This window comes from Helicoverpa armigera, chromosome 4, assembly GCF_030705265.1.
Source record: "Helicoverpa armigera isolate CAAS_96S chromosome 4, ASM3070526v1, whole genome shotgun sequence".
NCBI lineage: Eukaryota > Metazoa > Arthropoda > Insecta > Lepidoptera > Noctuidae > Helicoverpa > Helicoverpa armigera.
In genome coordinates this window covers 9,154,446-9,166,845 of record NC_087123.1, presented here as the reverse complement: position 1 = coordinate 9,166,845, position 12,400 = coordinate 9,154,446, and the positions used below count along the sequence as shown (strand labels likewise).

At 39.3% G+C, this 12,400-nt stretch overlaps 1 protein-coding gene across 2 annotated transcripts in view; it reads left to right on the top strand.

Annotated features, from left to right (window-relative positions):
• Nucleotides 1-12,400, top strand: part of Spg (sponge) — a 61,534-nt gene that overhangs the window by 37,334 nt on the left and 11,800 nt on the right. The window contains exons 7-22 of one of the 2 annotated variants that reach the window (XM_064034201.1): nucleotides 1,507-1,719; nucleotides 2,012-2,111; nucleotides 3,233-3,468; nucleotides 3,939-4,098; nucleotides 4,717-4,840; nucleotides 5,273-5,427; nucleotides 5,776-5,944; nucleotides 6,460-6,594; nucleotides 7,247-7,493; nucleotides 8,060-8,252; nucleotides 8,660-8,907; nucleotides 9,501-9,662; nucleotides 9,835-9,963; nucleotides 10,485-10,629; nucleotides 11,167-11,395; nucleotides 11,874-11,891. In XM_064034201.1, the coding sequence (XP_063890271.1) occupies nucleotides 1,507-1,719; nucleotides 2,012-2,111; nucleotides 3,233-3,468; nucleotides 3,939-4,098; nucleotides 4,717-4,840; nucleotides 5,273-5,427; nucleotides 5,776-5,944; nucleotides 6,460-6,594; nucleotides 7,247-7,493; nucleotides 8,060-8,252; nucleotides 8,660-8,907; nucleotides 9,501-9,662; nucleotides 9,835-9,963; nucleotides 10,485-10,629; nucleotides 11,167-11,395; nucleotides 11,874-11,891 (2,663 nt within the window). The remainder of the gene's footprint in view (nucleotides 1-1,506; nucleotides 1,720-2,011; nucleotides 2,112-3,232; nucleotides 3,469-3,938; nucleotides 4,099-4,716; nucleotides 4,841-5,272; nucleotides 5,428-5,775; nucleotides 5,945-6,459; nucleotides 6,595-7,246; nucleotides 7,494-8,059; nucleotides 8,253-8,659; nucleotides 8,908-9,500; nucleotides 9,663-9,834; nucleotides 9,964-10,484; nucleotides 10,630-11,166; nucleotides 11,396-11,873; nucleotides 11,892-12,400) is intronic. The other variant, XM_064034202.1, reaches the window with a different exon arrangement.

Below are 12,400 nucleotides of genomic sequence, written 5' to 3'. Positions count from 1 at the left end.
ATATTGCTGAATTTATCGTATGTTAATAGATTTAGTAGATAGCTCTTGATACATAGATATACAATATCGAGTGTAATGTGTTAGTGGCAGTCGTTACGGGTCAGTCTAACCAAGTGGTATTGGGTTGCCCGGGTAACTAGGTTGAGGAGGTCAGATAGGCAGTCGCTTCTTGTAAAGCACTGGTACTCAGCTGAATCCGGTTAGACTGGAAGCCGACCCCAACATGATTGGGAAAAAGGCTCGGAGGATGATGATGATCGAGTGTTGTGTCTTGACTTCATATAAATATTTGTCCTCAAATTGTAAACAATGTGGTTGCATTTTTTAATTGTAACCCGATAGTTTTGCAACACGTCATTGAGGTTAAGGCGAGAGAACTGGTTCAGTGCAGTATAAGGCGAGGTGTCGATAACAAGAGGTACAACTCTTTTTAGACGATTTTGCAAAGGGACTATGGCCGTTCCGATAAGGTGTATTTACGGATAAGTCATGGAAAATCTTAGCTTTGAAAAACGAACCAGATTTAAGACCTTATTAGTTGAGACCATAAAATCATCATCATTCTCCTGACCTTATCCCAATTATATTTGAGGTCAGCGCAGCATGTTTTCTCCTTCCATACTCTTCTATCAGATCTATAACTAACCGTTTTCCCGCGGTTTCAGCCGCGTCCCGTGGGAGCTACTGCCCGCACCGGGATAAAATATAGCCTATGTTACTCGCAGATAATAATAGCTTTCTAATGGTGAAATAATATTTAAAATCGGTCCAGTAGTTTTTGATTTTATCCATTACAACCAAACAAACAAAGTTTTCCTCTTTATAATATTAGTATATATCTATAATTCTATATACTTCAGAAAACATATTAATATAAATAAACAAATTGCATACCTTTTAAACATATTAAATAATCCACGAGAGGGTATCGTGCTTATTACTTAAACGCGCCGAAGTCAGTAGGCCAGTTTCAATACAATTATCCCATGCGTGTCTAGATCATCGTTTAATGCTAACCTGACCTACGGTTAGGTACTCTGCGGTAAAGGTTAGGTCATAGACAAATGTACGACGTGGCCTAAATGCCTTATTGATTGATGTATTTGTGCCTGTTGCAAAGTTGACGATGGAATAGTAGAAATATAAACTGCACTGTATCACCAAGCAACAGACTTATGGTCTAATAAAAATATGCCAAATTATAGCGGATTCGAATATAAACCTGCCAATACTACTGTTACGTTTTGGAAATAAAAACTGTCTTATTTTAGAATCTTTTAATTACAAATCTCGCAGGCGTTACCATGAGCATGCTTTCTGTTCAAAATTCAAATCAATATGAAGAAATATAGTATTAATGGTTATCATCATTATCCTATTACTGATCGTAGACCTCCCCAATGAGCTTCAACAACTTGGGCAGCCCGCATTCACTCGTTGCCCTCAAATTCTTCAAATAGGTGCTTCATGGTATAATACTACTAGAAAAATACTTCAATTTTCCAGGACCTATCAACAACAGATCTAACCCGCGAGTTATGGCTAGTCGCGTGGGTGATCCGCGTAGGTCGGTGGGCAGGCGCCGGCAGCAGCGGTAGCGGTACCGGCGAGAGACGGGGACCGGTCGCGAGAAGACCTTTGGGTGCCGGAGTCTTACCCCTCGCTGACTTCCTCAGGCAGCCCGGACAGCATCCCGGGGAGAAGGAGTATACGTTTAAAGTGAGCATAACTAAAACCCGTTAACTAATGACTGAAACCGTCCTTAGTTCGTTCTGGGTGCTTTTGTACTGATTACCAGGGCTGAAGTAAGTCTTTCGATAAATTGAGCAGGTCTTATAGACTTTGGTCCTATAAGCTCTCAAGAGTAAGTTTATTTATTATGTACAATAAATATCACAGAAAGTGTATTTCTAAGTTTTTGCTACAATATTAGAGAGCATAGAATAGGATAATTTTATGATTTACATAGTTTAAAATACGTAAGGTGTTGTGATCTTTTTAATGTTTTCAGGTTTACCAATGTGAAGAGAAAGATTTCCATCAGTTACACGACATGTTAATCAGAAAACAAACAAACAAGTGCAATATTTTACCTGGACAACCTAACTACGGTAAGTTACATACAAAGTACAAAACGAACATATTTAGAGTATAAGTCAAAATAATATTTATACGAGATCATTTTCCTGTTTTGCTGTGTTACGCACTAAACTGTAATGCGTAAGTGACGTATAAGTTTGACGTTCTTGGGAATTCAATCTATTTATTATTGTTTGAGGGTATTTTCCTCAAATAGGCTAGAGATATTGGTAATTATTACTTAATTGTATTTATGAAGTCACTCACGTTAAATTTATTTACTAATTTATATTAAATTACCCACGTTAGGTACCTAACTTAGTAGCTTCAAGACCAGAATCGTTCGCATGAACTTTTACCTACTAATATTAAAAAATTAAGAAAGGTTTTTTATAGCTTAATTTGATGTCCTGAAAATGAATAATGTCCTTATATCTTCATTCGAATACTTTATAATCTCGAATCATTTCTTTGTTATCATTTTATCAATCAATATGTATTGGTTTCCATATATAAATTCAATCTGATGATTGCGCTCCCGATATTAAATGTAATGAAGATTTATATTATTAATCCAGTGTTGATAAGTATCCCCTTAAAGGATGCACAAGTTAACGCAAAGATGGTATCATGAAATAATTACAGGAAGAGGACAATTTATTCTGCATTGTTAATTAATCACACGATGTCATTTGTACAGTTAATCGTCTCGATTTCCATAATATATGCAAATGCTCATAAATCTTACGTTATCTAAGTAAATTGCGTATTGTTTACAAACATTATATGATATGTAGTAAGAAGGTTAGGGAATTAAATAATTTTAATATAAAAAATTTACCTCAACTGTTTAGTTCTGTGGCTTCATTATGTAATTATTGTCTTAAAACCGCGATAGAACAAGGTTAACGAAGTAATAATAAAATAATTAAATGAGAAAGAAATACTAGGTATATTAAATACTTAAACAAATACATTTATTTTACAAAGGTTTACATCCTATCACAAATACTACCATGCTCAACGTTAGCTATATCACATGAGAACACTATATTAATATGAGCTTTACATGAAGAAAATCTTCTTTCTATATTTATTTACTTATTGGAAAACCATTACCAATACATTATGTTAATCTTAACACAATTTTCAGGTATAGTAGTAGCCCTCCGTCTCCTATCAAACGCAGGCAGCATATCAGAAGCAGTAAGCTCCGGGGCTACAGTGACGGCCAAACGGGGCTTCCCCGACGTCATAATGCCTGGTGACGTCCGTAACGACCTCTATCTGACACTCGAAAAGGCGGAGTTTGAGAGAGGAGGCAAAAGTACGGCGAAGAATGTTCTAGCGACTGTCACTGTACATGATAGTACGGGACAGGTTATCAATGTAAGTTTTAAACAGCTCTACGAAATAGTATGAAAGTATTGATTAGTTAAATAAATAAATAAAGAAAGATAACGTTCACATTAAAGAAACTGCGGTAATAATTACCTAATTTATCATTGATGAAGTCGCGATGAGTCATAGTTGGCTATTGTAAGGTTTGCATCATTTTACTGCTAGTAGCGCCATCTATCAGCCGATGCAGTATATTAAAAGAGCTTAGTAAATTCTTTGCGCCCTAGTTGCATTTTAATAAATGTACCTTTACTAATACTTAGGACAAAGGCAAACGAATCATCTTTTAAACATTTGCAGTAAAAAAGTTTAACTTATTTAGGTACAATTTCAAAATGACATTGCCTATTTTACCATAGTGATCCACGGTCAAGTCGTATCTTACAATTTGCCTCAATACCACCTAACTTTAGCCACAAACAAATTAATTTATCTGAAATAAACTCTTTCTTCTCCAGGAATGCGTATGGGGCGCAAGTGGCACCGGCTCGACGTCCTACGAGTCTGTAGTCCTGTACCACAACAACAGTCCCGCGTGGGGCGAACACCTCCGTCTCACCGTGCCGCTGGAGACGTTTACCAACGCCCATGTCCGCATTGAGTTTAGACATTGTTCTAGTAAGTACTGCTTGAAAGATATTATAAGGTTTCATGCCTAAAATAAATGTTTTATAGTCTTCTTCTGGTAATCTTCTCGGTGCAAATAGCTTGCGCACATTGAGGCACATGCGCGGGTTACATGCATTGTAAAAACGTGCGGGTCCAGCTCGCATGTACCAAAGCAATACCCACCCCACCCCCACGTGCTCTTGTCACTTGGGCAAGTTAACTTGCACCCTTAGTTTACGCAGTTCCTCCGTCCATCTGTTACCGGGCAGACTCTTAAGACCTAAACAGTTCACAGTTGATATATTTTAATTTTGAGTTTTTTTCTAAGATTTCTGTTTCGTTTGTAGCTTTAGATATTCCACATCAATGGGTAGCTGTTTTTATTCGTAAGTTGTTTTTTTTGCAATCACTCTTCTAGTGACACTGAAACGTAGTAACCACCCCGTAATCCCATCTTCTAAACACTGAGAAATTGTAAATAACGTGTCAAATGAAGAGGTTGGAAATGCGTTAATCATAAAAATATAAAATTTTTACATGTTTTTCTTTAGGCCATATAACAGAATATGGCTGAATCATTTTATTATTTTTATTGCCCTCCTAACAAAACATGTGTGTTTATTACAGCACGAGATAAGACAGAACGTAAACTATACGGTTTCGCGTTCGCTAGACTGATGGAAGCGAGCGGCGCTACATTGAGAGATGGAGCGCACGAGCTATACGTTTATAAGTGTGATGATCCCTCCAAGTAAGTGTATATAGACAATTTATACTACTACTTATAACCACTATAGGCATTCAAGAATAATGACTGAATGGGTCTTTATTAACAATCTGCTGCATTAGACACGTCCTGTAAGGGTAGATGTAAGGTTATGTATGTAAATAAATAAAACAAAATGGACAGGGAAGGGGTTAACTTTATTCTACAAAAGTTCTTGTCCTATGAATTAAATAACACACTTGTCTGTAGTCTTCTACAGTACTTGTCCAGTTAGTTCTTTGCCTTTATGATAGTTCAAAATGTATAAACAAAAGACTACTATTAAAATTACTACATCCATACTAGCACAATGGACTAGCACAATAATTGTCAAATACACAAGTGCTGTATCGACGATTCTTCCCTATTTCAACAACTAGCGATTCCTTGTTCTACATCAAATAAATAACTTCCCAGGTTAACGTCAGCAAGCTACCTATCTCTGCCGTCATGCTCAGCGGATAGTGCCCGCATGGGATCATCCAACGGCATAGTGCCAACATTCCAAAGAAGTTCCAAAGAAAATTGTACCATCAGCACGTTGTTATGCTCTACTAAGTTAACTCAAAATGGTAAGTGTGTATTTAAAAACTAATATAACAGTCATTGTGGTGATTTGAAATAGGTTGTTAGTGAATAGTTAGAAGCTTCCTCAACCCAGCTTGAGTAAACATAACCATTTTGTGTAGAAATTACTGCGGGTCATCAATCATCATCATCATCCTCCTGTCTTATGGCCAATGCGGACAAGGCACTTTAATCAATTTTTTTGTCAACATTCCTAATATTCAAATAGATAATATATCAATCTGAAGCCCAGAGTTCAAAGCTTCCGCATATTAGCTTTCCTCAAAATAAGTCTTACAATTTGCTGCAAAAGCGTAACGCTTCAAATTACATTACAACATTTACTTTCGCAGAGGATCTCCTAGCATTATTACAATGGCGGGCCCGACCGGAAAAGGTTCAAGAGACATTACTCAGAGTACTGAGGCTCGGCGACGGCTTGAGTTGTGAAGAGCTCATCAAGTTCCTAAGAGATGTGTTAGATGCATTGTTCGCTTTGTTCTCCACTGAAGATGGGAATAGGTAAGTACTTTCTAAGTAGGCTTTTTTCTTTCTTTCATTTCGTCCTCGATATTATTATGTACATAAAGATGATTGGATGGATTGCCTGTAAGATAACATGAATGGGAAGGGAGTGAATGTCAGTATGACATCGAAAAATGGAAGAGGAAGACATATTGCGCCGACCCCAAATAAAATTGAGAATAGCATGAGGAAGAAGAAGATTATTATGTACCTAAAAAAATATATAAAACAAACTACAATATTTAAAAGTAAACTAAATCTATATTTACATAAAGAAAGTTTTTTAACATTTCAAGATTAGTCTGATTTGTTAAATGATAACTTATGTAACTTTTTGTAATACTATGTGATGTTCTAACTTCCGACACGATATGATTTTGATCCAGCTAAACAGTGAGACCTCACCTAAGACATAATTTTAACTCCGTTTCTTTTTTGTTTTTGTAACGCCTTGTTAACCCCAGCATCATACATTATACGTTTGGTAATTAAACGTTTTGGTTTAATTTCAGCACGCCACATTCGGGCACAGTATTCCTAGTGCTAATATCGATATGCAGCTTACTCGATGAGAGTCGGTTTCAGCACTTCAGACCAGTTCTCGACGTTTATATTGAAGAACATTTCTCAGCTGCGCTTGTGTATAAGTAAGTATTGTTTATGTTATCTTATTTATTGTGTTATCTAACAGATTCCATGTTGCGCAATTGCGCTAAGATGCGCAACATATGCGCAGACAATATAAATTGCTCAAAACTAACTACATTTTCTTAATTTAAATAGTGGGCAATAATTATTATGACCTCCAAAATGTCAAGGAGGCAGATACCGTAGACGTCCTTTATAACATCTCATCATCCTCCGAGCCTTTTCCCAATCACGTTGGGGTCGGCTTCCAGTCTAACCGGATTTAGCTGAGTACCAGTGCTTTACAAGAAGCGACTGCCTATCTGACCTCCTCAACCCAGTAACCCGGGCAACCCGATACCCCTTGGTTAGACTGGTGTCAGACTTTCTGGCTTCTGACTACCCGTAACGACTGCCAAGGATGTTCACTGACAGCCGGGACCTACAGTTTAACGTGCCATCCGAAACACAGTCAATGGTGTCTAAGATATACTTAGAAAGTACATACAAACTTAGAAAAGTTGCATTGGTACTTGCCTGACCTGGGATCGACCCCGCGCCCTCATACTTGAGGTTGGTCCTTTACCCACTAGGCCACCACGACTTCCACGACTTCGTCCTTTATAACATCTACCTACCTACAATACATATATATATTTTTTCTATCTGCAGAGGTCTTCTCTCATCAGTCCAACACTGCGCAGAATGGGCCGCTAGCGCAGAAGGACAAGAACCTATTCGCAAGTGCTTACGTTCCTTAGGCGCAGTGTTCCGTCTAGCCGTAAGATCTCGAAGACTGTTCGCTAGAGCGACCGGAGGACAGTATGAAGACAGCTTTAGAAGAGATGTTAGGGCTGCCCTGCATGCCTTGAAAGCGTTTGCGCAACACCCGTATAAAGAACATTTGGCGCCGGCTCAAGTTTGTTATCTTCTTATAAGCTTTTTAAATAAATTCGGAACAGGAGTTGGTTCTTGATGTGTTTGGGTTCAATTTTATACAAATGAACGACAATTTTTTATTATTGGTGTTTTAAAACATTAGCCCATGTCAATTCTGCCGGGGCTGTGGGTTGTTCGAAAGAGATACCGCGGCCCTGGTACATAAAAGGACTACGACGGAATACGACGGTTTTTAGTCCGTAAGAGTCTGACACTCCTTCGCCGCTGCTAACCCACAGCGGGAGGAGTCATTTGATGATTTTTGACGTCGTTAAAAAAAGACCATGTCAATCCAATGCCGTATGCTAAAGTGTTGCTCGGCTTTAACTGGGTACTGAGATCTTCCAACCCCTACATCTTTGCGGAATACTTCCTAATGAACTTGACATTTATAACTGACTATTTTTGCGGAACGTTAGTTGTGCATAGTTCCTAGCCTAGCCTTTTCCGTTTACAGTCTAACCAGATTTAGCTGAGAGCCAGTGCATTATTATGTGAAAAAAATGCTCTATAACAACTATTCAAACACCAATCTTGTCTACACAGGTAGCCCTAATGTCCTCCTGGGCTGAAGTAACGCGCGAAGTATGCGGAGCGCTGGGAGCGAGCGAAGCGGCGCGAGCGGCTGCCCTAGTGCTGGACGCGCCGCACCACCACCCGCCGCCGCCGCCGCAGCTCGCGAGAGCACGGCTACATGCCGCACAGGATATATTGAAAGGACCACTGGGAGAAGATCCAGGTAAGTTGAAAATTTAACTTGACTAAATCAACTGACTTCACAAAATACTGAGAGGAAAACATATAACTTTGTATGTATTATAAGTTTGGGTTATCTTAGGAATGGTTCTAGATTTTGTTCATAAAATGTCACATAGAAAAATTTCCTTTTCCCCTATCTACAATACATACCTACTTATCCATGGAGCTTGGTAAAACTTATTGGTGGCATATGCCATTATTATTTACATACTATTCAGATAATTGCAAAAATACATACCCAATATTAATTAATTTCAACTGCATATAGATTTTATACTTTAGAGTAAAAAAACCGGCAATGCATTTTCCAACTTATATATTAACAGCAGAACGTTACTACTTGGCGTCCAACTAAATTACCCCTAAAAACATATTACTTTTTTACAGAAGCCAGAAACATAATCCTAACCACCGCTTGCCACCATCTACGAGTCCACCTCGCCCGTCGGGACGAGTTATCCCAATGCGCGGAAATGATAGGCGAGCTCGTAGCGCTACTATGGAAGAAGCAGGACCCTGACAGGCCGGTGGATGATGATGAACTGGACCCAGACGTCGATGTGCTCTGCTTAAATACCCTCGATGTCCTCGTGGAGACTGTCTTGCATCTGATTGGAGGAAACTCGCCGGTGCTTGTGAGTTTTTTCTTTTATTTTTTAAATGATAGGCGAGCTCGTAGCGCTACTGTGGAAGAAGCAGGACCCTGACCGGCCGGTGGATGATGATGAACTGGATCCGGATGTCGATGTGCTGTGCTTAAATACCCTCGATGTACTCGTGGAGACGGTCTTACACCTGATTGGTGGGAACTCGCCGGTGCTTGTAAGTTTTTTTTTTCTTTTTTTATTTAAATGATAGGCGAGCTCGTGGCGCTACTCTGGAAGAAGCAGGACCCTGGCCGGCCGGTGGATGATGATGAACTGGATCCGGACGTCGATGTGCTCTGCTTAAATACTCTCGATGTACTCGTGGAGACTGTCTTGCACCTGATTGGAGGGAACTCGCCGGTGCTTGTAAGTTTGATTTTTCTATTTTTATTTAAATGATAGGTGAGCTCGTAGCTTCAATGTAGAAGAAGCAGGACCCGGACAGGCTGGTGGATGATGAACTGGATCCAGACGTTGATGTCAAAATATGACTAATGAAAATATCGATAAAATGAACAACCGCTTCCGTTCAATAATATCACGTCAATGGTGCTCAATTCACGAATGTTTTTTTTTCACAGGGAGCAATGGTAGCCGGTCTTCTAGGCGTGATGGAACTTCTAAAGCCGGTACACTATCAGCGACTGTGGAGCCATCTGGCGCCCCACCCGCACGACCGCAAACCCTTGAAAGACTTCTTGATGCGAGCCTTCTTAGTGTTCCGACATCTTATTGAACAGGACGTGAGTATATTGACACCAAAGTCTTGAAGTACACTTATACTAAAATATCAATATTCAAGGACAACATTAAAATATTATTTGCATTAAAACTACAAAAAATTATTTGTTTTCCTCTTCCTTTTTGGAAAGTCAGTTTAACACAATTCCTGAAATTATTTTGTTTGTGCATTAGGTGTTCCCAGCTGACTGGATGGTGTTGCGTGTACAAAGCTGTAAAGTCCTTCTGTCTGCGCTTCAAGATCTCGCTCAACCGTTACTAGAACGCTTCCTAGGCGATGAGCCGCCACAGTTCGATTCACAGGTAAGATAATTTTAGGCGTTGTTGTAACTAGTGTATTGTCAGAGTTTAGTAAGAGCGTGCGCGAACTTTCGCTCCGCATGATTGTTTCATGTCATCTTATAGAGCAGCGCTGCGTGAAACGGGGCGCGATGTTCGCGGTGCCCTCGTATGTACTGCGACCATGGGGAAAAAAATAACTAGCGGAGATTTCATACCGCCAGAGAAAGTAGCGCGCCAAAACTACTAGTTACTAGCTCCGCCCTTTCACGTCTTCTATGAAACCCCCCAATATTATCTATATTTCCCAATAAAAGCACCAATCGATCGAGACATGCATCGTGCGCCCGCTTAACGCAAAAAAGGGACATAAGAGTTTTATAAAACCTCCCTCTCTTTCATGTGTCATCATCACTCTCCTGCCCTTATCGAAATTTATTTGGGGTCCGGCGCTCTTGCATTTGTGACTATTCTTAATTCGAATTTTACTTACGATCTTCAATTATTCAGTCCCAATGCCTAATGCCCGCTCTATTTTATCCCAGCTATGGTCGGGCTACATGGAGCTAGGAGTGGCGCTGGTGACGTCGAGCGCCCTACAGCCGGAGCGCTGGTCCGGCCGCGGCCCGCACCGGCCCCGCATGCGTGCCGCTGCCGGCATGCGAGTGCTCGCCACATGGAATATGCTCGGTACGTGCTTATGTAGCCTAGCCAAATATTGTAACTGCACAACTGCTGTATCACTGTATCAGCCTTCTATTGTAATAGATAGTTTGTGAACATATTATTATTACTTTAAAAAAAAGAGTGTCTATGGAGTTTCTTGCTGGCTCTTCTATATGTGAGACCAACTTTTTGGAACCGTGCAATTAGAGTGACGTTTCATAGGAGCCTGCAGAAGCCTATTTGAAATAAAAACATTTGACTTTGCCTTTAAAAAATATGTATATCAATTATGTATTATCAAGAAATTAACACATACCTCAATGACAACCTTAAGATGTCAATCCTGAGCTTGATCTTTCTGCGGTCGTAACTGATTACCGTTTTAGGAAAGAGAAAGAGAAGGTCCTTGGATGGAGTAGATCCATACGGCTCGCAGAAAACTTTTTCAATGAGTGGGTGTTCCTGTTGATCCTATTCCTGACTCATTCTATTCTGACCGTATCCATACAATTGATCCTAATAATAGGACTTTTTTATACCATACAATATTTATTCTCCCAGGTCCAGCTCAACTGCATTTAGTACCCGGAGCCGTAGGAGCTTTACTAGAAATAACTTTAGTCAGCGAGTTACGAAGAGCAGCTTTAGGCGCGTTAGTGGCACTAATGGCGGCCGAACGCGCTCATACGGGTGAAGCTAGAAGGACGGAGGCAGCGTTGGTGGACAAACTAGACTCGTTAGTCGCTGATAATAAGGCCGATGATCATTATAGAAGACTGTTTGATACTGTGTAAGTGGTTTTCAATAATTATTTTTAGATTTTATTGGTTTTGAATGGTGGTTCGGAATATTTTGCGAGGAGCTGGCAAAAACTATTTTTAGGTATCAGCGGGAAGAGAAGCTGCGCAGAAACCATTTTTAGGGGAAGGAGCGGGAATATCAGCGGGAAGGGAGGTGCGTGAGGAATGTGTGTTGGGTCTCATGCCAGTACTTATGCTCGGAAGTTAGTTGCGAGTCGCCATTAAGTTTAGAAAGATGTATCATTACGAAATTCCAAGTTTGGAACTTCTGGTAAATTCTAGTAACAAACTCAACTAAAGTTGAATGCAAAATTATAATGTAAATACTTATATGGCTGTCGCGACGACAAAACTATAAATAACACAACTCTAATTACCACAAAACACCTACAACAAAATACTTTAAAATAATACTGTGTTTACAACAGCAAAAAAACTAATTATACTTCTATTGTCCACGCTACTCAGGGAACATTTGAGCTCAGTGTAAGTATCTCTACCGTTAACTTAGACGTCACAATTGTAACACACTTATTTTTGGCGAAAAACAATCAAGTCAAACACGTTTTGTTGCATTAATTACTGTTTGATTACAAGAACAAAACAATTTATTGTCAGTTGTGCTGTGAAGTTGGTTAATTACGCGCAAAATGTTCGCTTGTTTTTCAACGTATTTTGTGAAGAATATTCTCATTGAATGTTACAATTAAGTATCTGACAGTTTTAGTTATTTATTTTTTGTTGCCTCTTTATTTTTGTGCACGCTCATTTCGTAGAAAATATTTTTATTTACTTTGCAATAAGTGTAATAAAATATGTGACTGGCGCAAAACAAGTGAAGATCGCTGTTTGAATTCTTATATGCCATTTAAATCTTTAGCCTTTACTTCAGTTCTTATAATAAACGTTATAACAACAGCAATAGGGTTCATTACGTATTGCAGTTTGTACGAAACTTAGTTCGGTATCAATTTCATACTTTCCGTATACTACAC